Source organism: Artemia sp. Qi Xiang Cuo, chromosome 20, assembly GCF_049724085.1.
Source record: "Artemia sp. Qi Xiang Cuo chromosome 20, ASM4972408v1, whole genome shotgun sequence".
Classification (NCBI taxonomy): domain Eukaryota; kingdom Metazoa; phylum Arthropoda; class Branchiopoda; order Anostraca; family Artemiidae; genus Artemia; species Artemia sp. Qi Xiang Cuo.
This window is the reverse complement of record NC_142813.1, coordinates 2,880,729-2,908,719: the sequence shown is the minus strand read 5'-3', so window position 1 is coordinate 2,908,719 and position 27,991 is coordinate 2,880,729. Positions and strand designations below refer to the sequence as shown.

Sequence of the window (27,991 nt, the reverse complement as noted above, 5' to 3'; positions counted from 1 at the left end):
GGGGCACTTCGTATAGAAGAAGTTGTCGTAGAAACTCCGAAAAGGGCTCATTCAATTGGAAATTGGAGTGGCTTGTGCCCTTTTTAATAGTCGAAAGTGTCTGGAAGGCAACTAACACCCCGTCCATGGCCGCCAAGTCTTCGAAAACATCCAATTCAATTATTGAGATGGCCATTTTTTTAAGTTTAACTGATTTCCAGATAGAAATTATGTTCTGGTGGAGGACACTCCCCCACACTCCTCAGGACACGGGCTGTAATTTATAGCACGGGGACATATACGGTTTTTACAGAAAGTGTTGTTACAGAAACTTCAAAAAAGGCTAATTCGATTGGAAATTCAAAGGGCTAGTGCCCTTTTTGATAGTCGAAAGTGATTGAAGTGCAACTAGCCCCTCCCCCCACGCCCATCATTCCCCCAAACACATCCAATCAAAATTTTGAGATAGCCATTTTGTGAGTTGTCGTAGAAACTTCAAAAAGGGCTGATTCAATTGGAAATTGGAGTGGCTTGTGCGCTTTTTAATAGTCGAAGTGATTGGAAGGCAACTAGCACCCCTTCCACGCCCACTATTTCCCGAAACACATCCAATCAAACTTTTGAGATAACCATTTTATTAAACGTATTTTTAAGTTCTGTAAATTAGGTCCTTGAGGATGAAAACCCCCTCACAGCCCTCAGGGCAACGGTTGTAAGTTATGTCCTGGGGGCATATAAGGTTTATATAGAAGGCGTTGTCGTAGAAACTTCAAAATAGACTCATTCGCCTAGAAATTGAAATGGCTAGTGCCCTTTTTAATATTGGAAAGTAATTGCAAGGCAACTAAAACCCATTCCATGCCCATCATTTCCCCAAACACATCCAATCAAAATTTTGAGATAGCCATTTTGTTCCAAGCAGTTTAAAGTTTAGGAAATTATACTTTTGAGCAGGACCCCCCCCCCCCCCACAGTCTTCAGGGCAAGGGTTATAAGTTATACCCTGGGGGTTTATAAGTTTTTATTGACATCTTTGTCGTAGAAACTTGAAAAAGGGCTCGTTCAATTGGAAATTCAAAGGTCTAGTGCCCTTTTTAGTTGAAAGTAATTTGAGGGCAACTAACCCCCCTCTCTCGCCCACTTTTTCCCCAAACCCATCGAATCAAGACTTTTAGATAGCCGTTTTGTCCAGCGTTGTTGATTTCTAGATAGAAATTATGTTTTTGAGGAGGACACTCGCCCATAGCCCTCAGGACAAGGGTTGTAAGTTATGCCCTAGAGGCATATAAGGTTTTTATAGAACGCATTGTCGTAGAAGCTTCAAAAACTGCTCATTCGATAGAAAATTAAAATGTCTAGTGCCCTCTTTAATAGTCGAAAGTGATTGAAGGGGAACTAACCTCCCTCTCACGCCCACCATTTCCCCAAACACATCCAATCAAAATTTTGAGATATGCTTTTTGTTCAACGTAGTCAATAGTTCTGGAAATTAGGTCTTTTAGGATGATAACCCCATCAGAGCCCTCTGTGCAAGGGTTTTAAGTTTTGCCCTGGGGGCATAAAAAAATAGAAATGAATATGCATTGTCAGTTTAATATATTTATACTGATATTTAGTAATCAAAATATTAATATTTTTTTATTTATTAAAGTTATAAAAGTAAAAACATTTATATTTTTTAGTACAGTGCAAATTATGTCCTGGCCTTTGGAAGCCATAGGGGTTTTGAGCACAACTTATGTTAATTTCTGCTCGTTCTTTAGTTTGACTCGATTATTTATTGTAATTTCTGTTCGTTTTGGGTTTCATTTATTTGTCGATGCTGATTTGCGGTAGTTTTACACTTTGTAGATTATTTTATTTTTGCTCGTTTTTGTTTAATGGATTTCTTTACTTTTCTTTGAAAAACTTATTTTGTGAAAAAGTTTTTTTAATTAATAATTTGTAAAATCCAGTGAATTGAAAACTAAATGAAAATGAACTAAGCACCAAGGAGATGTGTACTTACTAAACATTACAATTATTTATCTTTATTTTTCATACATTCAACTGTGCTAAACCTCTTTACGGGGGCGAGGGGGGGGGGCGTCAAATTTAGAAAAATAAAAACAAACAGATCCCATCGAGAATGTAGCAAATTATTAGAGAAATAAGAACAGCTTGAGATACCGCAGTATGGATACTGGTGCAATCTTCCTTCCCTGTTTCTTGCTTACACGTCTATACTCAGAAAAGTTACGGGAACAATGGCTTTCCGGACAAACTGCTAGGAATATTTAAAAAAGGTGATAATGAAACCTCCTGGAATTAGTTCAAGTATCAGTTTCGGAAAAACACCTCATCTGAGGCTCTCACTACCTCAAATGTGTTTGTTTAGAGCCTAGAGCATCAACACCTTTGGTTTTCAACGCCTCAGCTGGAGGCTCTCCTCAACTTATTTTCTGCAGTAATAGTGAGAGTTGATCCAGAAAAGAACTGTTTTCCATATCAGTTGTTTGACCCTTTTTCTCTTGTCGTTTTGTCTCTTTCTCTTAACTGTAGCCATGTCTAGTCTATTCTCTGCTTGTTGGTTTTGTATTTTATTTTCTTTCTTTATAATCCATCTTCTATTTGTCTAATACTTCTTGTTTTTGTTTCTTTTTTGTCTTAATTTTGTGTTTACTCCCTTTCTACTTCTTCTGTTTCCTTGATTCATTTGTTTGATTTTTGCGTTGTACTATAGGATGTAACGTTGTTCATTCATTCAGTTTGACGTTTCAATTTGACAATTCATCTTTCAGGAGGAAATCCTTCAGGCCTTTATCCTCCCTAAATCTCCACTGGTTTCAATTTATATTTTTTTAGAATCCTCCCTTCCGAAATTAAATCCCCCATACGCCCCAATCACCTTTATCTTCATATATTTAAAGTCAATTTGTAATTTAGACAATATTCATTGACGACGAACTGATGCTCTGCGATTGTCCTGGTCTAGTCATGCCAACATTCGTGTCAACAAAGGCGGAAATGGTTATATGGGGCATTCTTCCAATTGATCAAATGAGAGACCACGTGGGCCCAACCAATCAAGTTGTTAGCCACATTCCTAAGCATGTTTTTGAAGATACTTATGGTATAATGTTGCCGAAGCCACAGGAGAGTGAGGATCCAAATCGAAGACCTACTGCAGAGGAACTCTTAGACTCGTATGGATGTGAGTCTTTAATGCAGTAGCTTTTGGGTGCAGTTATTTTTAATCATGCGTTCAGACGCATATTTTATGAGAAAACATACAGCTAGATTAAAAATTAGTAAAATAATTAATATTAATGATTACTTAATTTCGATAACAGCTGAAACGAAAATCCATAATTCTTTAGTCGTTTGTTAAAAGCGCTGTAGGGGGAGGGGGGAGGGAGTAAGCGCTGTAGGGGAGGGGGAGTACGACGTTAGGCTTGCCATCTATCTTGTTTGCTCATTACAGCTAAACTAGCAGGCATAGGTGACACTTATGTCGTGCTACTGTAACGACAAGTTTGAATCTGGAAACTGCCAAGGTTGCAAAGACAAGAGGTAACTAAATTTTGTTTTACCTGTCTAAAATTTGGCTGCCCGCAGGTTATTTCATTTTGGAGACGGGAAAGAGGTTGTTTAATTATATATATATTTGGCGTTGACATCCTGAATAAAAAGAAGTCCCTTTTGCATGACTTGAAAGTAATGACTCTAAGAGCTTTTATCACACACTCTGGCCCTATATATTCCAAAGATGAGGACCATAATGGCTAATTACAAAAGAGGTTCAAATGATGCTCCTTTGTAATAGCGCCCAATAATGGCCAAGTATATTGCCAATTACAATGAGGTGCAGGTGGTGTTTCTTTAGAATGGCGAATTACGAAAGAGGTTGAAATGGTGACCCTTTGTTTGGCTACAAACAACTAATTCGATGGCTTTTGTAATAGTGAAATACAAAAGAGGCTCAAGTCATGCTCCTAAATCAATGAATGAATGAATGATACTTTAATAACATGCAAACTCTCACAACATCAAACTGCCGAACTTGTTGCTTTCTGTCAGGTTACCTACATTGTATAAAAAAAAAAAAAAACATAAGTACATTATAAAAACATACAGCGATGAACCCAACTGGCCTGTCAAATAAAAATAAAACAACCAAACTGACACATTATCAATACACATGCTACATTAACATGATATTTTACAATTTTCATTTATTTATGATTTCAACAAACGCCGGGACAAAGCTCTTTCTATGACGCTGAGTTCTTGCAGTTCTTAATGCAGTTCTTGCATTAAAAAAGATTTAGAACCGGGATTTTTTTGTGTTTTTTATCGAGGTAAATGGGGCAATAAGGGGCTGGGAGTATACATTGAAAGCGTGGATTACGACGCAGATTATTCCCGAAATTAGTGCGGAGAGTAACACATCGGGCTGCCAAGGTAGGGAGGCGGAATTAATTGAGGAGAAGAATGTAAGATGCTTTGCCCTGACCATAAATAAATTATCAGGGCTCTCTTCTGGATAATTTCCACACTATCGAACTAATCCACCGTAAGGCCAAAATGCCATACCGGGCAAGCATACTGAAGCAGTGGATGGATAAAAGATATGTAAAGGCGGAGGATATGTGCTTTTTTTCCTTCTTTTTTTTTCTTTTTTTTTATCCCACCTCCTCTCCTCTCGGTGGCTCGGTGGCACCAATAAATAGAAAAAAAACTATTTAAACATTTACAAAAAAAAATAAATGTCACCTACCCTCTAAATTACATAAAAATAGCAGCCGAAGAGTGGTCTTCGCATTATTCTACTACTACCACTAAAAACTACAAAAAAAAAACACTCTCCCGCAGAGAGGAAGTCCTCCTGCTAAAGAAAGTCCCCGTTTACGGTAACCACTTTACACTCATTAGGTATTTAACAAGTTTGAACGACTCAACCGCGGCTTGACGCCTAAAGATGCAAGAAAGTTAGCTCATGAGTGGTTCCATTCTTCGGGCGTGACGTTTCAAGAAAGTAATTGGCCATTCTTTGTATCTCTGGCCAGTTTAGCCAGCTTTAAGCCCAGTTCTTTGATCTTTAGCCAGTCTCCTCGGCTTCTCCTGGATGTTGGGATATTGATATTTTTGGAAAGGGTCTATTAAAAATTATGTGTTTTGAGATCAGTTGAGGTATGTCTGTGGCTAACCCTACTGAAAGTTACAAGATACTCGTACAAGTCTTACACAAGTTACTTCATTTAGAATCTACCAAAAGCTGACTTCTGAGATAAACTTGCTTGGCTAGACTGGCTATAAGTCTTTTTTAAGTTGAAATTGCCAACCAGCAATCTAAAAACCCCAAAATATATGCAAGGCTCAAGCAGCTAGATCTGACCTAATTGTAATGGACTAGTTTTTTCAGAGGAAGACTTGGAAAAATTGATGAATATAAAAGAAAATAAAGATATATATCTCTGACGCATGAACTCTTGACACTTCAATAGTAACGTCCTCTTTCTACTAACGTATAGGTATGGATTTTGGGTGTTGACCAAGCAGCTTAAAAGGCGAATCCGGGGTTAAGAACAATTTTCCATGCCCATCCTTGGCAACCCCTCTAAACGGTAAGATTGCTGAACAGACACTTGGAACAGATAAATTTTTTAAGTAATCGATGGCGTTATTTAGGTCACGTAATCCAGATGGACGAGAGTCCTCTACTCTGTGAGGTATGATCCTTTGTTTCCTCTGGCATCATGAGACGTCGACGACGGAAAATGACATTTGGGCGATGCCTTGAGAAGGCCGTCTCTTTAGAGTCTTTGATATGTAGCACTCAACAGGTTTTGTGAATAGGTACTTTTATCGATGTGTGTGTCATGGAAAGACCTAAGTAAGTGAAAATTATTTCCTTGAGGCCAAAATAACAATGCACACCCCTCCTCTACTTTACCAATCTCAGAGGTTTAGTCTTTACCCTTTTTTGTGCGGGTGTGCATTTAGTTTATATCCCAATGTTTACATATTTTACATTCGAATGTCTGGTTTAATGTTTGTTTTTGTTTGGAGGAAATTTCTTGTCAGATGAGATTTAATTCTAACTTTTATTATATTTTTCAGTCATGCGTGGTTTTATGAACGCCCGTGGGTTACCAGATCATCCTCGTGCAGCTCGGTATATATTAAAGGACTTTGTAAATGGAAAACTCTTATATTGCCATGCCCCGTTTGGTTCGGATCAGGAATCTTTTCACACTTATCCTGAAAAGAAGAGGCAAACGCAGTATAATCTAACTCGACAAATGATGCGAATCACGAAGGTATCCATTACTGTTTTTAAGTAGTACTTTTTTATATTCTAATAGGTGTGGTCTACTAGGAACGCGAGTAATGCATATATTGTTTTATTTTTTTTTTTTTTTTTTAATATTTTCAAAACTATAGAAGCTTTTTCAATATCACCTTTCAATAGCCTAGATTTAGCTAGTCTCTCAAAAAAACCAAGCATTCGCTTTGGTGCGGTGGTCCAATTTCAAAGTTAATATAATATCATTAAAGACAGTTATATATTTTATTTAATGTTATTATATTTTGTACAATAACTAAGAAGTCTCTTTTCCCAAAGATAAGTCGTTCAAAAGTTCAAATATTGGATGTTATTAAAGCAGTGAACGTCATTTCAAATTTCATAAGAAGTTCATCTTAATGTTTTGATATTAGTGTTTGTGGATTTTATTTATGTATGATCGTTGAAGACCAGTTTTCATTGTTGACTTCATAAAAGTCTGTTTGATTAAAATTAAAATTGATAAAGCTTTTACAGTGTAAATGTTTATTCAGAAACTACAAGTTTCAATACTAGTGGTAAGTTTGTCTAAAAAAGAACGGGCAGGAGTGACTTTACTTAGGCTCTCATAAGAACCGAACTTTGTTTTGGTGCACTGGCGAAAAAATGCCGCTTGGTGAACAAACTATTGGCGTGACCGAATATTCGGTCTACTACAGTTTTTGACCAGAGTATAAAATTGTGTTTAAAATTGATTAGAGCAGTTTTCAAAAAGTTCGTGGTAACAAACTGTAAGTAAGGAGTGACCCGGATCAATGGTAACCGAAACTAAAAAAAACGGAATTTTGATACCAATAGATACATCAAAAGAATTGGATTTTAATGCTGATTTCAAATATATAAGTTTCATCAAGTTTAGTCTTACCCATCAAAAGTTACGCCTCTGAGAAAATTTGGATGATTTAGAAAAAAGGCGGAAAGACCCCCTAAAAGTTATAGCACCTTAATTAAAATCACACCATCATATTCAGCGCGTCAGAGAACCCTACTGTAGAGGTTTCAAGCACCTATCTACAAAAATGTGTAATTTTGCATTTTTTTGCCAGAAGAAAGATAACGGATGCGTGTTTTTTTTTTTTTTTTTTTTTTTTTTTTTTTTTTTTTTTCAGGCGTGATCGTATTAACCCAATAGTCCTAGAATATCGTGGGAGGGCTCATTGGAACGGAAATTTAAAGTTCTAATGCCCATTTTAAGTAACCAAAAAAAAATGGAGAGCACCTAGGCCCCCTCCCACGCTCATTTTTTTCCCAAAGTCACCCAATCAAAATTTTGAGATAGCCATTTTGTTCAGCATGGTCGAACATATGATAACTATGTCTTTTAGGATGACTTAATTCCCCTAAGTGCCCGAGGGGAGGGCTGAAAGTTATGAATTTTACCCAATGTTAAGATATAGTATTGGTTATTGGGAAGTATATAGACGTTTTCAGAGGGGATTGTTTCTGGTAGGGGGGTGGGGGTTGGGGGTTATATGAGAGGTTCTTTCCATGAAGGAAGTTTTCATGGGGGAAGGGACATTGCTATGAAGGGGGCGCCGGATTTCCAAGTATTATTAAAGAAAAGGATCAGAAATTAAGTAAAAAAAAAACGACAAGTTTTTCAACTGATTTCAACTGATCATTGTGATTAAGGGGTCATTTTTAAAAAATTGGAAAAAAATTTGAACTTTAGCTTATCGAGCAAGGTATTGACTAGGGGGCGAACCCCCTAATATACGTATTAGAAATATATGAATATAGAAATTCGTTACGTAAGTTAATCCGTAAGTTACGTATATTTATGGCTAATAGAAATGTCCATAAATAATAATAAACACGTTTCGAGAATGCCAATAAAACAAATAAAAGTAAAATTAATATACAAATTTTGTTTTAATTATTCATGTACGATGAAACAAAATCGAAACCTGCATTAATTCAAAAACGTTCAAAAATTAAATAAATAAAAAAAACAAAAAACAGTTAAAAAAAACAAGTTTTTTAAACTGAAAGTAAGGAGCGACATTAAAACTTAAAACGAGCAGAAATTATTCCGTATATGAAAGGGGCTGTCCCCTCCTCAACGCCTCGCTCTTTACGCTAAAGTTTGACTTTCTCACAACTCTATTTTTTAAACAATAAAAAACTTTAGTGTAAAGAGCGAGGCGTTGAGGAGGGACAGCCCCCTTCATAAACGAAATAATTTCTGTTCGTTTTAAGTTTTAATGTCGCTCCTTACTTTCAGTTAAAAAAAAACTTGTTTTTTTTATTTAATTATATTAATGACGATTCTTTCATTCAGAAGATTCGACACCTTAAATATCATTGTGTGAGCCTCAACGTCGGCTGACTGTCTCAAAGGCAAATGGTCTGTTAACGAATCCTCCCAGAGGATTACATATCACTGAAGCCTATTGAGAATTTGTGATTTGATTGAAAAGAGAATGGAATTGTGTCGGCAAAGGTTTCAATCAAAGCGGGTTGCACCACGGAAAATTTGAATTGCTATAAAGTTGATCTAATTATTTTTCTTTTGGGGTGATTTTTTAATTTTCTTAGCAGGTATACTAGAACGTTATTAGGGACAACCCTTTCTTCAATTTTTAAAAGAAAATTCTGCTCGGTTTGATCGAAAAAACAAAATTTACACTTGCTAATGATGTAAGTTCCCCTAAAACTAAATATCTCTATCTCCGTCACGAAACAAGAGAAGTTACAAGGTTTTTCCAAGATTTCAGGGAAAGTAAATGTCGACTTTTAGTTTTCGGCCGTTTATTCGGATTGCTTATCTAAGCTCTGCAAGTTATGGCAAGACCGCCCAATCAATACTAAATAGTTTAGCCGCGCAAACTAAAAAGTTTACAATGGACGAGATAGGCTGATTCTTTACCCTTTAATATTATTGTAATAGCTATGTTCAATTACTCACCAAACCAAGATTTTGATGCAAAAGGCAAATTTATCCAGCATTTCTGAAAAATGTTGATTTTATAATTTTTAAGTATCCCAACGTTTTTTTTTGTTTTGTTTTGCTAGGGATGCCAATGATCTTAAAAGGGATTCAATTTTCTCCTTTGTTAAATTCAAGCAAATAATTAAAATACCTTCTAATTGGAGACAATAGTTAAAATACTTACTACTATGAGCCACGCCTCTCTTGATGTTATTCTTACTATTATGAACAATTTGTACAGTATCCCCTCAGCTTTTCCCCTATTGGGTGGGAGTTATCGCCTCTCCCTCTTTATCTCCCTCTTCAAACTCTAAGTATTGTTTCTTAATCACCTTTACCGCCCTCTTAATAAGTCCGGCCTTCTTATTTTGGCTGAATACCGAAGATTGGTATGATATTTAAAACTTACATAATCTTGTGGAAAATTTCTATAGAAAGCTAAACAATAAATACTCAATTTCTTTCCCGGAAAAAAAAATAAAAAAGCGATCCGGTTATAGGCCCTGCATCAGTCCATCGATAAAGAATTGAAGACACTAATCAGAAATAAGCTAAAGCTGTTCAGAAATGGTAAATTGGATTACGCTAATAAACTACGAAATATAGAAAAAAAAAATAATTAACTGGCTCGATCCTATTGCAAAAATAAGGTCGAAGAATTGTTTGAAAACAAAAACCAAAAAATTGGTATTCAGAGGTAAAAAAGTTGGATGGCAAGACACCTAAGCTCCCTGAAATTACCGTCAATAGCCTTAACAGGCTCCTCGTCACCGTCCCCCAAACTCTTCCAGTAGGGTTTTATCAATTACCAACCTAAGATATTCGCCGTTTTCTACCCTGAATGTCTCGTTTGAAGGTTGAACAGTGAATTGGGAGGCTAAGAAAACAAGTTTTTGCCGTCTGGATATCCCGTTTCCCCTTATTAGTGCCTTCAGCAATTTCCTCCTAACGCCCTTGTCTGTCCTATTCAGTGAGATTACCAACCATGGGCAATTTACACGAATATGGAAGTAGGTTTTCGTAACCCCCTTCAAAAAGAAAGAAGGAAAGCCTTGTTTTGACGGTGTTGACCCTTTTTCTCTCACTCCTAGATTCTTGAAACTGTATTAAGGATTCTTTGCAGACTGGCTTAAAGAACAAATTCAACCTCTTACAGACATGAGGCAAATCGGAAACCTCAAATCCACTTCAATTTCGCCACTACCTTCTTTATCGTGTGAACATCATTGGAAAAACTTTTGAAAACCTAATACTTGGCTTTATTTAATTTCCATTGGCCTCCAAAAAGCATTTGAACTTGGTTATCATGCTCTATTAGTTGGAAAACTTATCACTGAAATTAACATCAATTCTTTTCTGGTGAATTTAATTGCCTCCTTCTTATCAAGTACATCATAGGTAGTTAGATGTCAGTCATTTTTCCAATCCTCTCCCTGTCCAAAATGGAGTACCCCAAGCTACTGTTCTAGACCCCCTCATTTTTTCTATCTTGATTAGCGAATTTCCCGGCAGACGGAAATTTATTGATGACCTTATAGTCGTTACTATAGAAATTTAATGGGCAACCCTTGGGCAATGATATTGCACAAGATGCTTCGGTTTTGGACATTTAAGGGAACCTCTCTAAATTCATGATTATGATAATTTGGTTCCTTGAATCTCCGACCTATTTACATTATCTTATCCCTCCTGAAATTTCCGTGTCCTTTTTTAAATTATTTGCTGTCATAATTTCGTCTAATTTAAAGTGAGGTATCCGTTTTAAAAGTAGCTGTAAATCTAAAGCATCACCTCCCCCCTCCTTAAGCTTTCAAATTTCTGTCATCCTCCCTCCCCATTCTGTAAGGACTCGTACTTCCTTTGTCCGCCCCCACCTCCAATATGTTTGTCCAGTTCGGTCCCTGGTATCTCCAAGGAACAGTCCCTTAAAATTGAATCTAAAGAAAAAAGAACCCTTTAAATAATTTTCAAAGAAGTTAAAGTCTTATACTCCTAAAAAAAGCTAGGCTAGAAACGCTTGAGTACAGGAGAGGTATTTTGTGCCTTCGTTTCTTCAAAAATACAAAAACAAACCCTTACACGGAACACATTTTATCGAAACACACACCCCTCCCAGATTCCGCCCTTCTTGGACTCTTTCTCAATCCCTTCCTATCTTGCTCCATTCGTTGGTCTACCTCCAGATATTACAGAAAAAAAAAAAAAAAAAATAGCCCGCTAGTCTTTCTCTTTTATTATTTGGTAGTGATGCTGCATTTTTCATTTTGGTGTTTTCTTATGGTTTTTGTTTGTCATGTATTTATTTAATTTAGTTCAGCCCTTCGGGGCTTGTGATGGTAATATTCTGAGATGAATACCTTGTCAATACGTATGGATTTTTTTTTTTTTTTTTTTCTGCCAATATTGGATATCTGAAAAGATATTTTGTAAAACGGGAAAAAAAATCGGTTGCATCTAAGTTGATCATTAGAAAGTTATTCAGACAGGAGCTTTTGGGCAGACATCTGCATAATTTTTTAAGGGGAGGGAGGTAATAATAAAAGGGAAGGGATTGAGATAATAATAAAAATATCACTTTTATTGAAGGTTTCAATAAAAAAGTGCTCAGGAACTTGGGAAAGTTAGGGATTTTGGGGGGCTGAGACCTCCATCCTCACCCCTCCTGGTACATCCCTGCTCGGTTGGGATAGTAGGGAGGGGTGGTGTTATATAGGGCTGACAGGTAGTTTCGACAAATCTTAAGCGGAATGAAACATGTGCACGAGACAGAGATAAAATATGTTCAACCAGTATATGACGATTCTGAGAAGCTACCTATGGGAATTTCAAGTAAAACAATTGGTTGATCAGGTGAAATTTGAATTACACATCGAGATCTCATAGGGAATAGAAGTGTTTCCATTCAAATTGAATCAGATTAAACTCAATAGTATTGTATTCAAGACCTTACTTGTTACACTCTTGGTGGGGTGTCCAAAATACTAATAAATCTTGTTAAGAGTTCAGTTGGCATTGGGAATTTTGTAAGCACATACTAAAAGAGAAATATTAAGCCAAGAGAGAACACACGGCGTCTGGGATTGACCTTGAGCACCAAAAATATTGATATCAAAATAGCATGGAGAGGTGATAATACCTTGTCTTACTCTACTGGTAATGTTTCTCAGCAGTACGCATTCATTTCAGAGTGCTTTGGAAAGATTTTCAGCCTGACCTTTAATCTTGCATACAAATTCTTGGTAGATCTGACAAGGACCTTAATTGAAGGCCTCATTGCTAGGGCAAAAAAGGATAAGGGCTGTACGAAGGAGTCAAAGGCGCAAATGACATCGGGGTTTTCCGGGACTAGCGAGCCACCAGTAAGAGTGGTATATAACATTTTACTAGTGACAGCCAAAAGAGAATCTGTCTATCCAATGCTGTTAATTAAATTGATCTGGAGGCGTGTAACATTTCGCTCCATGTTCTTTGGTAAAGAACAGTTCATATAGTTTGCACCAAGTAGTACATAGAGTGTGGAGGTTAGAACCTAACCTCTTGAATGCACATTGCCAGTTTGTTTTGGGGTTCCTAGGAGTATGAGAGAAACCACTTACACACAAAGTTGATGAAGCTATACCTCGAGTCAAAACCATATGAATTACAAGTGTGAGATATTCATTAAGAGCTGGACCGCTGTATGTTATGTACAGAGTGAGGAACCCATCCATAACTTGTGACTGCTTTGGCTTAAGATCCCAAATTTCAATGGTAGCAGGAGTTATCAATACTGTAAAACCAACTTCATGGAGAGCCCTTAGAAATTTATCTGGATCTTTGTTGTACTTTCCTTCACGCTGGGAGGGAAGACGAAATGTTAGAGACGATAAACGAGAATTTTAGCAAAACTATTGACTTTAAATAAATACACGAATGCTATCTAGTTGCAATCTACCCTAGATTGCAGAAATCCCTCAGGGTCGATCAAAAATGTCAGATACAACAAGATTTTTTTTTTTAATAATAAATATACATCAGCAAAAAAAAACAACTTTGATGTAATCTCCCCCATAAACATACGTGACCAAGAAAGACAGAGGGGATATACCAATAAAAAAACAATAATAAATATGAAAAAAAAAACTAAATCCAAATCCAATCGCCCACCTCAAAAATCCTCAAAATCAAAAGTTAGGCAAGGGATAGCGCATGATTTCAACTGCTAGGCTAAGAATTCTAAATTAATCCACAGACATCAACTCCCGGGAAAACCGAAAAAAAAAAAAATGAGATAAAAATCAACTCCGTTATTAGCTAGAAATTTGTGGCGTAGTTTTTGAAGATTCCAAATGAGTGGTAGCTATGTGCATATTCTAGTAGCGTGTTCCTGATCATATTACGAGCTATCTGCGGTTTTAAAGCAGGCCGCAATGAGGAAGTATGAGGAATCTGCAAATTGTTGGAAGTGCGAAAATGATAAAATGATAGATCAAAAACAAAAGACACATTATTACGGAGGAAATTAGGAAGGTGGGCATGTAATTCTATCAAAGTGAAAGAAAGACACGGCAGAAAATAAAGAGATTCCAAATCAAGCAAGTGTTTAAATGAAGAATGGTTACTTACCTGAATAAGAGTCCTAGCTTTATTATAAAGTTTTGAAAGTGACTTCAGTAATAAAGAAAAGGTTAAAATCCATATAACAGGATTGCGTGAAATATTTGAGGGGGGGGGGGGGAATAAAAGTAAGAAAAAATAAGGCTCTAAATTAAAACACAAGTTAAAAATAGAATATTTAATAAATGTGAGAGATGTTAATTGGAAATATGTCCGATTATATGAACCTTAAAAAGAAGTTAACCTTAAAGTAAGTCGTGACATGCAATGAAATCACGAGATAGTAAAGGAAGTTAGTTTTTCTGCATTATTGGTCGAAAATGCATTCATTCACCTTTCAGATTTTGAGCTGAAAAACCTGGGCCCACACGGCCCGTCAATGATTTTGCTGGAAATTGCTTAGACGACCACCGGCATTTATTGCGTATCTCTTTTGTAAAGGCAAAATAACTGTGTCTTTCAGAAGGTATACCTAAGGCCTTAGTGTCTTTTGTACCTCGAAAGATCAAGGCTGTATCCAGGATTTTTATAGGGGTTGGGGATTTACAAAAAAAAACTTAACAAAACGCGCCAAAAATTGGTTATATTCATTTTTGTTACTTTTTTACGAGTCGGAAAAAAATTTCAAGAGGTGGTTCCAAACTGCCCCCCCCCCCGGATAAGGCCCTGCTAGAGGTTCACAAGGTATCTGTGGAGGGCTACCAGCCGTCCCGTAGTTGGGCTGTTGCGTGTATTAAACTTAAAGCGATAAATCTCTGGACCAAGGGAACCCTAATGTAAAAAAAAAGGTTTGGGGCATAGTCTCGCTGGAAATGGAGCCCAACTAGGGCCATAAACTTGTTCTGGTCAATATAAGAAAACTTTTATCCCTAGATTCTGAGGGCCCCAGACATAGAAATAAAAGAAATGAAAAAATTGGATTCCGCCGAAACGGCTCATAAAATGGCCAAAATAAACTTTTCCCCGAACGGCTTGAAACTTTAACCTCTTGGAGGGAGGGAATCCTCATGCACCTGAAGCAATGTACATTGGAAGTAAGGACCCTCAGAAACTGACATCTAAATTTTTTTTTTTTTCGGCTGTCTTGAATCTTATATCCTAAAGTCTTTGGGGTTAAGGGACCCTGATTCTCAAAAACAACAAAATTGAAAGAAGTATTAGTTTATTGAGAATAGGTCCTTAATAAGGGACAAAAATGACCAAATTACCCTTCCCCCTCTTTAGTCTGGAAAAAAAAAATCCCTCCCCCCCATTTCCCTTACATTTTGGCGAATTGTTCTGGGCTACTGTAAGTATTATCTGTTTTTAAACATGAAAAAAAACTTCTCCTTAATAAATAACTTGAACTCATTAAAATACAATACATTGTAGAAAAAAAATGCTATATAACTCTCCAACGCCAGGTCTTGCTTTGGGTTGTCTCCCGTGTGTGTTTGTGGACTAGATATTATTGGTCTCTGAGCAGTTCAGCTTGATAAGAAAAGAGTTGGTTTGGAAGACCTCGATTTTATCATTTTTCATCAGGATTGAGCAGTCACCGTTCACAGTCTCCTTGCAGTTATCTACTCTAAATTATTTTTTCATGTTTCAAGTACACACTACACATCGTACTCACTGTACACATTCTGCCGATTGAATTGCACACGGTTAGAGTGCATGGATTAAAATGAATATTGTTATTACACCAACAACATTTTACAGATTTAACCCCCTCTAACTATTATCTGTTTCTAAACACGATAAAATTATTTCTGGAAAACAAAAATCTTACCTAACCTGAAACCTAAATCTAAAATAATAGGAATACAGGCCTAGGGATTGATCCCCATTTGCTTGAGGTGGGGTGATATGTTTGCTATCTGTCCCAGTAAAAAAAGACTGAGTAACTGAAAAGTCACTTGACGTCCTATGACTCCGGAATCAATGACTCCGGAAGCTCTGCTCCTTATCCTTACCAATAATATAATATAGTAATAATATAATAACATAAATTGTAAAAGTATAGTAACAATAATATATTAGATATGTAAATATGTCCAGTAGACATATAAATTAATAAATGTGAGTAATTATATTATATAAATACTGATAAATTTCCAAGATTCAATGACGAAAAAAGTCAAGTTTTGAAAAAGAAAAATATCAGGATATTAAATCCTGATACTGTATATACTTCAACGTTCACTGTATTAATTGAAAGTTATGTCCGTCGTTTATATTTTCATTTCACCTTAATAATATATGCTTCACCCAAGATGCCAAGCTCAGGACTGAAATCCCATATTAAGGCAAATCCCTAGGAGGGGCGGCCCTGTCTGTCAGCAGGTACTTCCTGTGAAAAAACAATTATTAGTTTTTCTGCAGTCTATTCATTCTCACTTTTTGCTGGTGAATATTGACTTTGTGATTTTATCTCAGCAAATTCGTCGATTGATCCGAAGACTCATGCGTTTGGGACGCGTACTATGTGTCACACTGGACATCCTGTGATATTCTTGACGGTTCTATTTGTCTCAGGTTAAGCATTTTTGTCTTCAAAATCTAAAATGATTATTGTGTCTGATATTTATGAATCCACCCTAGCCGAGTGGAAAGTACGTTGGGACTTGCAATACCATGACGTTAGGTATGCATGTTCAAATCCTCCTGTTGCCAAGACCCAAGTCCTGGCTTGGGGCGGGGGCTAGTGATGTGACTCTGCAAGTTCAGCCGTCTGTGGTGTGGGGGTAATGGGTCTTTGAGGATTGAATCTCGATCCATTTGTGTCTACTCCATCACTAATTTACAAAAATAAACTTATTTCGTTTATTTTTAGTCTCGTGATTAGCAAGTAACGGCTTTTTTCGTGCTTTATTTGAATTTAAGGCTGTCTTAAATCTTATAAGTTTCTCTCAGTTTTAGAACGCGCTAATACCTCAATGGGGGCAGAGTGGACTAATTCTTGCTTGGCAATACGGAGGCTATGGTTTTACTCCAGCTGCCACAGGGCATGGAATTGCATGGAGATTGTGTATTAGTGTCTCCATATTGTCAGATAAGAAGAAGGAGAATTCATTTGTTTCTCATGACTTTTGTTCTAGTTTTCTTTGTATGTGGGTCATATTATGTAAGGTTCACGTATGTCTGAGCTTTATAGACGACGATTAAATAATCTTTGCTAGGGGATGGGGATTTGAGAATGTGGACAAGCGAGAAAATAGAGATAGCTTTGCTGTTTTAATTAGTCGTGTTTACAAAAAGGATCAAGTGAACAGCAATGTATCATTGTTAACGTAATAGCACTGACTTAGTATAATAAAGATCAACGTGTTGCTCATGTTTTTTCTTCTGCTGGGGCTCATCATATAGGACGTATTACTGCATATCTCGAGGAAGGGATGCTTGGCTAGTATATACATAATTTAAATAAAATAAAGCGTTTATCCGTCTAGTGATCCGCTGCTAAAATAGTCCTGCTCACTTTTCATTTCGGTTTACCGCCATTTTTAAGGATTTCTAAGTTCTTTTTCAATATTCTCGAAAATATTTTTCGCAATCAACTATTATTTTTCAAACTTCTCGCTTAACAGTCTTTTTTTACGTGTTTTCAAATTTTCAGTCACTATTTGCTCTAGTTTGCAACTAATGCTGGTACCGTGATCTAACATTACCTTAGATCTTAGATCCGCATGTGCCTCCTGAGGCACTCAGGGCATCAAGGAGGAGCCGCCAATCTTCCTTCATGTTTGCTGCTGCAGTGATGCCCTCCTATTCTGGTAAAACTGAGGCGAAGTCAATGTCATTGACCTGGACTTCAGGGCTTAATCTGATGCCTTCTGTCCCTGTGTTCCGCATGATGTAATCAACCATTATTACAAAAAGTGATGGTCATAAAACACATCCCTTTTTTACTCCTGACAAAATCCGGAAGAAATGAGTTTGGCCCTTTGGCGTCTTAACGCAATATTCACGATCACCATACATGGCGGTAATAATCGTCACTATTTTTTCAGGGATTCCATAGTGGATGAGAATCTTCCATAGGCTTTCACGATCTTCATAGTCGAAGGCGTTCTCGAAATCCACAAAGATCATATAAATCTTTAAACGCCACTCCCTGCTTTCTTCAGTAAGAAGTCGAAGCGTGAATACAAGGTCTGCACATGAGCCGTTTGACCGGATTCCATACTATTTGTCTCAGAGGTAATGATCTAGTTGGGTTTGGATTCTCTATAGGATAGTATGTAAGAGGATCTTCCAAGGTATTGAAGGTAAACTTATACCCCACCGGTTGCCTGGTTCGATAGTGTCTCGTTTTTTGAATACTCTGATGAGTGTGCTGCACTTCCAGTCTGATAGAACCTTGGTCGTTGTCCAAATCCGAGTGAAGAGTAAAGACCAAAGGGGATGCATGAGGATATTGATGCCTTCATCTCTGCAGATATGCGGTCCAGTCCCGGAGATTTTCTATTTTTTCAGTTTCTTTGCTATTTCTAGTATCTCACTGGCAGAAGGTGGACCCGTGCTGATATTCAGGAAGAAATTGGGAATCTCTGGAATGTCAGGGGATTCTTTTGGGGCGGGCCTATTTAGTAAACTTTCGAAATGATTAGCCCGTAGTTAATTGACTTCACTCTGTTCTTCTACCAGTATCCCCAATTGATCTCCGACATGGGCCGTCTCTATTTGTCAGACGTTTCCCTATGATATCATTGGTGGTTCTATAAACAGTTTTTCAGTCTCCTCTTTTTGCTCTGCATCAGTATCTATTGTCTTATCCGATAGAAAGTTTCATTTATCAGCACAGACACTTTTCGTGACAGTTTTATCAAGAGTTCCATACTGTTCATTTTTGAAAACAAGATGGTGGGGGACTTGTCGTTGGAAGACAGAATTTCTCATCTTTTTCCTTCCATCTATTAGTTGCCAAGTTTGCTCGGACAGCCACCGGTCTTTAGGTTTTCTACGGAAGCCCAGGGTTGATTTAGCTATTTTTTGGTAGCATTCTTACATGGCTTCCCATATTATTTCACATTGAGTTACCACTGGCATCGATTGAGCTTCAAATCTATTTTATATCACTATTGTAAAAACTTGTTTTAATGTCTGTTCCGTGAGTTTTTTAGAGTCAAAAACAGGTTTTGGAACTGTCCTTTTGTTGCATATCTTCTTTAATTTTAGACAGAGTTTAGCTATCACTGGGTGATGATCAGATCCGTCAGCTCCTCTTTTGGCCTAAAAATCTTGCAAGCTCGATCACAATCTCCTTCTTGTATGGCAATTATCAGTTTAATATTTGGTTATTCAATCTTACAATGTTCAAGAGTACTTGCGCGCGTCCCTTTGAGGAAACAGAACCACCAACTACAATGTCATTAGGGTAAAATCAATTAGAAGCTCTCGATTTTATTTCGTTGACCCAGACCATGTTGACCAAGAACTTGTGGGTTGAAGGATCGGTCATTTCCTACTTTAGCGTTAAAGTCTCCAAGGGAGCTAGCAACGCCATGTCTTGGTATATCCTTGGCTACGTCTTCAAGTGATCTATAGAACTTGTCTTTCCCTTCATCAGTGGCTTCATTTATAGGGGCGTAGCATACAACGACTGACAGTTTAGCATGTGTTCCCAAAAACCTTGCAGTTAATATTCTCGGTGATATAGGAGTCCATTTTTGGATGGACTTGTGGGTCTGCTTTGGCATCATCACGGCAACTTCGGCTTCAAGTTTATCTGCTGGACCGCTGTATATGATGGTATGGTCAGCATCACGCTTTTTTATTCCTGAGCCAGGCCACCGCACTTCTGACAATACTAATAGGTCTAGGTGGTATTCTCATCACTTTTTGTACTTGCTCTCTTTTGGATGGTTGAGACATCGTTCGTACATTCCAAAAACCAAATTTTCAGACAAAACAAATTATTCGCTTTCGTAAATCGTGTCCTTGGGCGCGCTGGTGTTGTCATTATTAAGGGGTTCAATCCGAGGCTCAGTCATGATGTTTCAGTTGATATTTCAGTTTCCCCCGAGGATGGTCCTCAAGGTCCCGGGTGTGGGTGGCAGGCCCACAGCCCAACCCTCCTCCTTTTCCTGGTTTGAGACTGATGACTAAGGCACTTTGGCAGGCGGAGTTAATCATATTCCATGATTTGGCAGGTGATCTAACATATTCCAGCCTAAATCGAACTACAAAGGATTTGAAACCAGCACCTTGACTGTACTTAAAAGTGTTACGCTTATTGTCTTTGAGAATCCGGTACTCTTCTATTACCTCGACTCTTTTATATAGTGCTAGTTTAGTTAATGCTAATGAAATAAAATAGGATAACTGTATTATAGTTTAGAAACAAATTTGGGCGATATATTTGCACATTTGGGGGAGGGGTAAAGCATAGCATATATTAAATATGTAACCTAACCTAGGTCCCTTTTCCCTCCCCCCCCCCCCAGAAAAAAAAAAAACAAAAGCAACACTTTAAATATCGTATACGCAATTAAAACCACGCTATACTTTGTGTTTCTCTACAGCGGAGTCTTGTATCATCCCGTTGAAAAACGGGTTTTTCAACATGTCTCGAGTTTGAGATATAAAAAGAGTCCAGCTAATAGAAGAGTACCGAGAATCCCTACACAACCCTTTTTTATTGTTCATACTATGTTTATTGAATCCTGTATAACCTGGGATTTATTTTCTAATCTTTATGGTTTATTTTCCAGACTTCAAAAACTACTCCAGATATGCTTGATAGGACCTTCTTTGATCAAAATATTGGCAGGGCTCACAGTAAAGGACGAGCTGTATACCCTGGAGAAAATCATACAAGAGGTGTTATAGATGGCACTGCATCAAACACAAGGTAAATTTTTCGTTAATTTTTATTGTACATTATGTTTGGCTTTTGGTTTCTACATCCACTCTTGGAATTTTTATCACAGTTTTATTTTCTCTACGATCCCCGTTTTCACCCTTGGAATCTATGTTTTCCTGTATAATCCATAATTTTAAAACGAAAGAAGTCATTTCTGGCATATATCAGTGAAATTATGCTCATAGTTCAAGCTTAAAAATTTCTTTTAGCTTTCCAAGTTCGCAAACCCGCACCAAAATGCCAAGAATTACTTCCTTTACGCCATGGATAAAACAGTTGAACGTACCTTTTAAATGATTTTACATATATCCCTTAGGAGTTTGGCAGTAGAAAGTGAGGTTAATCATACAATGAGGAAACACAAGGTTTGTTAAGATATATATCAGCATCATTTCTATTCGCGTGTTTTTCCACCCGAATTTATTTCTTCTATTTCTTTTTCTACTTTCCAGATTTTTAATATTCTCTCTTCTTTATTATTTAGATTTTTCTAATTTTATCTTCTTTATTTTATTTATATCTTCTTTATTAAGATTTTATTGTTCAAAATCCACAATTTTGGAACCAAAAAATTAATTCCTTATAAGTAGCACTGAAAATATGTTATAGATACAGCTTTAACAGTGTGTTTTGTGACTAAGCCCAAATTGGGGGGCTTATGGTCTGTAATGAGTCCCAAATTATCTTCTTTGTTGTGCCGAGTCAGGATTTGCGTCGTTTCTGCACTGGTTTATTCTGCAGTCATGCTGAAAACTCTGCAGTTTGAACATAGGCAAAGTCACAGTAGGCCTTTCTTTTCCTCTTTGCTTTCAACTATTGCAGTGGGTCAAGACTTGCCTTATTTTTGCATCGGGTCAGTCTGCAGCTTAAACTTGTTTGAGTATCATTTGAGGACTTATTCCGTTTTCGAATCACATTTTCATGGACCAAGTTTTTTCGCCAAAATTTTTTGCTTTCCAATCATGGAGATTGAAAATTCTTTGCTTTCCAATCATGGAGATTGAAAATTCTTTGCTTTCCAATCATGGAGATTGAAAATTCTTTGCTTTCCAATCATGGAGATTGAAAATTCTTTGCTTTCCAATCATGGAGATTGAAAATTCTTTGCTTTCCAATCATGGAGATTGAAAATTCTTTGCTTTCCAATCATGGAGATTGAAAATTCTTTGCTTTCCAATCATGGAGATTGAAAATTCTTTGATTTCCAATCATTGAGATTGAAAATTCTTTGCTTTCCAATCATGGAGATTGAAAATTCTTTGCTTTCCAATCATGGAGATTGAAAATTCTTTGCTGTCCAATCATGGAGATTGAAAATTCTGTGCTTTCCAATCATGGAGATTGAAAATTCTTTGCTTTCCAATCATGGAGATTGAAAATTCTTTGCTTTCCAATCATGGAGATTGAAAATTCTTTGCTTTCCAATCATGGAGATTGAAAATTCTTTGCTTTCCAATCATGGAGATTGAAAATTCTTTGCTTTCCAATCATGGAGATTGAAAATTCTTTGCTTTCCAATCATGGAGATTGAAAATTCTTGTACGATTCAGATTTAAATAAGCTGTAACATGTATATTCTTCTACTAAGAAGCTGGTGGTGAATGGTGGGGTTTTGAAGGGTCAGTGGTCTAAGTTGTTCTGACGATCATACCAATTTAAATTCTTACCATGCTTCCGGTTTTTTGGCAATACCCATCTTTTCCACTTATGAGAATTTTTCTGAACAGAATTTACCATTTGGGGCTCTTCCTCTGAAATTTGGCTCTTCTTACTCTTCGCTGCTGTAAGCTATGTCACGATGGAGCTTCTTTTCAACCTGTAGATGATGATGAGCTTGTGGCTTTTGCAGACGACACCACACTAGGCTGCTGTGAAAGGAATAAAACAGTACTTATTTCCAAACTTAGGGCTGTTCTCGAGGAGACGTATCTCTAGATGGATTCTAGCCGACTTGCGATTAACGTTGATAATCTTGTGTTTTATTCTCTTGCTGTGTTGGAGGTGTCCATCCGGAGGTATGTGGTATTAAAATGTCCAGAAATTTTATGAGTTGGCCAGAAATGTGCTTTGAAAAATACCAGGGAGCCCTGCTTGATAATAGCCTGTCATTCGTGCATCACATTAAAGCAGTAGAGCTGAAGATATCTTGGAATCATGGAATGATAAAGAAACTAAAGATCACTTTGTCGCAGGAAACACTGGTTTTGCTATACAATGCTCTTATCAAACCCCATTTACAATACGGTGCAATGATCTGGCCATCGACTTTTAAATCTCACCTGCAGAAGCTCAATTGGATTCATAAACGATCTTTGAAATTAATTAAAAAATGAAGAGTATTTGTCAATAGAGTCTCTGCATCGTCAGTCATGCTTGACCTTTGTGTTCAAGTTTCTAGCTGGTGAACTCCCGTCTGCATTTAAAACATTATTTCGACCAATCTTGGACCAGCATAATGTAAATACCCGATCATCATCAAGCCTGCCAATACCCTTCACCCCGACTGTACGATCGGATTTTGCTCCGAATATAACTTGTGTAAGGTTATGGAACCTTTTCTCAGGGGAGCTGAGAGGAAGAGGCTCCCTCGCGTCATAGAGTCAAAAATCGTTTATTAGTATTGGAAAAGACTAGTTAAATAATGGTTAATAAAATTATACATGGTTTTAACTATAAATAGGTAAAAATAAAGTTAAAATTTTATTCATTTTGGTATAATGATGAGGCGGTTTCCCCTGGGGCAAAGAGCAGGAGGATAATTGCCGCATTATTTTTGTAGTCTTGATGACTTTGATGTCCAGAAGGATTAGCACAAACTTAGTAGATTATCCAACGTTACCCAAAAAAGCTCATTAGAAACGTGCTACTAGCTTATGAGTATCTATACTTCGAGTCTTTTTTTTTTTTTTTTTTTGCTTTATTTTTCGCATTTTTTTTATTTCATATAATGCCAAAAATGGTTTATTTCAAATACGATTATGGTCATTTTGCCAGATCGAGTCTATATATTATTCTTTTTCTTTTCTATGTGTTGATCGAGTACGTATAATATCAAAGATGGGTTATTTTAAATACGGTCTTGCTCATTTTGACACTTCGAGTCTATGTTATTCTTTTTCCTTTCTTTGTGAGTTTTTTGAGTTTACATAATATGAGCAATTTTTAAATAATTTCTTAGATAAACAATAATTTTTCGTAAATAAACAATTTTTGACTTTGAATACGATCAAGGTCATTTTAACGCTTTGAGTCTGTATATTTATGCGTTGATCGGGCTCGTATAATCTCAAAAATAAGTTACTTTAGTTACGGTAAAGCTGATTTCAATATTTTGAATTTTTGTATTATTCTTTTTCTTCTTTTATGCGTTGATCGGGTTCATATGATGTCAGAAATGAGATGCGGTTTTGCTCTTATTTTGACATTCTTTCAACGTCAACTTTTTTGTTTACTCCTTTTTGCAAGATCTGGAACGCCATTACTGCGGACTATTTGAAGCGTTTATCAAAAGAGAAAAAGATATATTGCTTTCCTACAATTCTGTGGTAAAAAGTATGCTTGTATTTCATTGGTTTTTCTCATTTTCGTCAGCCAATCACATTATTCGTTAAGCGCATGCCAGAAAAAGAAGCCAACAAATCTGCATTATTAAAACCTGATTGGTTCCGGTGTAAAATCTTTAGCAAGTACAAAGAACGTAAAGTTTTTGAGTCGTATTGGGTTTTCTACAAGTAAATTATGGTTCTGTGTGGTTCACACTTTTTTAAGTTCCAAGACATTCAAATGGAATCTACTTGTTTAAATTTATTAAGTGGAAATTGAAAGAACCATATATATCTTAAAATATAAAGAGAAAAATCTGGAATTAAATTCTTAATGAAAAATATGCAAAAAAAAGCTAAAAACATATTATATTCCAACAGCTGAAGAAGGTGTCGCTTTCCTTTAAAGGTGAAACCTATCTTAAGCAATAAACCGATTTTTAATTATTGAATTTTTATGGGCGAGAAGTGTTTTGAGATCTGACCAAATAAACCTACCTTAAACACATCGTAATTTTGAAACAACCAAAATAAAAATCTTGGAATATCGCGGTTTTCAGGTATGGATATCTAAGAGGGGTCCAGAGGATGTTTTTATTTTCATGTCCTTGATACTTCAAGCAAAATTTGCTGGTGGCAGTGGCCTAGCTGAACGGCCTAGTTCAGGTAATATACGGCCGTATATATTTAAATCGGATGTATTTCATTCCATCTTTTGAGTGAAATGGACCAAGTTTGCTATCATTAATATAGCCTATAAATATATAAAAAATGTTTTTATCAACATACGCCATAAGCCTGGTTCAAAAACGGACACAAGGATTTATTCTGAAGGAGGCTCGACAAATGTGATCTTGATGGAGATAAATAAGAGATTGTAGGTAAATCGCTTTTTTCTGCCCTGGATCTACCTCTGTAGACCAGTAATAGCATGAGGAACTGTGGAGTTTATCGTGATTAAATAAAAAAAAAAAATTCGACCAACTTTAAATCTCGAAACGAATCGAAATTATTCAATATATGAGGGGGCTGACCCCTCCTTAATCACTCGCTCTTCGCGCTAAAGTTTTTAGCACTTTAAAAAGCTTCATATTCCAATTAAACTGTCCTTGTGTTTCAGGAGTCTTTCTTAAAGTATTAGGACAAATTCAAATTTTAACGTAAAGAGCAAGGTGTTGAGGGATACGCAGCTCCCTCATATATGGGATAATTTCTGTACCTTTTAAGTTTTAATGTTACTCTTCACTTTCAGATGAAAAAATAGTTGTTGTTTTTTCCTATTGAATTTCTGATCGTTTTTCAAATAATGCTGGTAAATCTGCTCCCTCTCTCCATAGAAAATTCCCCCAAAAAAATTTCTTACGGACTATTCAGCCTGATAAGTACTCTTAGTCTAATTTAATTTGAAAAAAAGACTTGTTTTTATTTAATTTCTGATCATTTTTCAAATGAAGCCGGAAATTTTCCCTTCAGTGGAAAAATTTTCCTGGAAATCCCCCCATTAGAATATTTTTCCTGTGGAAAATTTCCCGCTGGATAATTTTTAGAGGGGAAAATTCCCCGCTGGATAATTTTTCCCGGGGAAAATTCCCCTATGGAGAATTTTTCCAGCGGAAAATCCCCCAGAAAATGTCAACCGCGCTGAAAATTTTCCCGGGGCAGTTCCTCCTCCCCCTAACATCGGCCCGTGTAAAATTAAGTCGCCAAAGAGAAAGTAAGACAAAAAAAAAATTATAAAGGAATTCTGGGAAATTCCCACCCCCACCCCCCGTGTGAAATTATCCTTGGGAAGTTCATCCTCCGGAAACTTCCCTCCCCAGGAAACATTTTCCCCGTGTACATTCCAATAAAAAATATTATGTATAAACAATGGGCAAGTTTCATAACTTACAGCCGTTTTCCCAGAGGCTCTCGATGTTCCAGGACCATTGGTTCGGTGAGATCACTCTTGGGGGAAACAAAGAAACAAATAAAAAATAACCAAAAACAGCATCCGTTATCTATGTTCTTGCAAAAAAAAAAAAAATCCACGTTTTTTTCGATGAGAACCTGATACCTCTACAGTTGTGCTCTCTGATCTGAATCTCTGATTTTCAATAAGATTCCTTGACTTTTTTAGAGTATTTCCCCTCTTTTTCTAAAATGATTTTCTTAGGCTCTTAGCTTTTGATGGATAACATTAAACTTACTGAATTTTATATATTTGGCATTGGCATAAAAAACCAATTCTTTTGATGTATCTATTGTTGTCCAAATTCCGTTTTTCAGAGTTTCGGTTTCTCTTGGGTCGAATCACTCATTACTGGCAGTTCGTTATCACGAACTATTTGATTACTAGTAAATACTGTGTATGAATAACCCAGTATAATAATAATGAAAATAGTCCTGGTTAATAATATGAAATTATAATAAAATGGAAGTCAACAAGCTGAAAGGCCTGGACAGCGCTTTCGATGCTAAAAATGTCCGTATTTATTCAATTTGAGTGTATTTTATGTCAGCTTTTGAGCTAGGAGTTCTGCCAAGATTAATGCTCTTTTTTGTTGATATACTGGATTTTGACAGTTTAACTCAATGAAATAGGATATTCAATCTTGGATTTGTAAAAATGCTTATTATAGAGGTTAAGTTTATCTCGTCCCTCTTAATATACTGCTTAATGGCTTCGTCGAACAAATTTTCTTCTCTGAACGTCCATGCCGTATAAATTTAAAATATTTGCCAAGAAGATGCTTCTTTTTCTTCGAAAAATGTAGCCTATCTTCTGTACGTGTATACTCTTAGAACTGCTATAAAAAAAGACACAATTTATGTCCCTCGCTTGGAATTTCTCAAGTTCTGATTTCATTTTTCTTTTCCAGTTTGAATTTGTTGGATAAACCCTGGAAAAAGCATAACAAGAAAAACAAACGGGAAAAGTTAAGAAGAGTTTATGCCCATTTAGATGAATGATCCACTTTATTTCTTTTTTACTAAATTAAAGTTTCTGTTTTTCCCGATACCAAGTATTATACTGCACAGGTGGAGAACTTTTTTTTTCTAGCATAAGATGTGACCTATATTAATACTTTAAGCCAGGATCAGATATTTTTTTTTAATTGCGAACAAGGTTCAACACATCGCAATGTTCTCTCGATACAGCTTCTGATGTAGCCTGACAACGTTCATAGCTAGTAAAGTAAAAACGTTCTCCTGACAAATGGGAACATTATCAACAGGTTTCAACTGTATATTGAGAAATTTGTTTTTACAAATCCGCGCCTACACATCCGTGCAGGCGCACACAGCATTAGTCTAGGGATATATTTATCCTTAAATAGGTTCAGATACCACGCTGGCTATGCATGGCTTAACGAAAATAAACGAAGAGCTATAAAGACAAAACTACAGCGAGGATAATTTTTCAGCTAATAAATAACGGAAACAAAGCGGGTATTTCGGCAAAGAACTCCACTAACTCTTCATCAAGGCTAAAATATATATATATACTATCTTTAAAAGTGACCAATAATTGTGTACATGTGTATATATGTATGTATGTTCTCGAAAACGGCTCCATATATTTTTTGGAAAATTGGTATCTTATATTCTTGCATAAAAAAAACCATCTAGATAGGTCAAAAGTCTGAGAAAATTTTTTAAGAGCCTTAAAATGGTTTTATGCAAATTATATCGTGTACTATGTTAGTACATCATATAAGCATTTCTTATGACGTCATGTATGGCATCATATAAGTATTTTCTTATATGATGTCATATGTAGCATG

The 27,991-nt window shown here is 36.5% G+C and overlaps 1 protein-coding gene across 1 annotated transcript in view; it reads left to right on the top strand.

Annotated features, from left to right (window-relative positions):
- The window catches only part of Ns3 (nucleostemin 3), a 92,612-nt gene extending 65,389 nt beyond the window's left edge, over window positions 1-27,223 (top strand). The window contains exons 6-9 of the mRNA XM_089106446.1: window positions 2,905-3,172; window positions 6,082-6,281; window positions 20,531-20,670; window positions 27,086-27,223. Of these exons, the coding sequence (XP_088962572.1) occupies window positions 2,905-3,172; window positions 6,082-6,281; window positions 20,531-20,670; window positions 27,086-27,176 (699 nt within the window). The 3' untranslated portion in view covers window positions 27,177-27,223. The remainder of the gene's footprint in view (window positions 1-2,904; window positions 3,173-6,081; window positions 6,282-20,530; window positions 20,671-27,085) is intronic.
- Window positions 27,224-27,991: the final 768 nt, after the last annotated feature.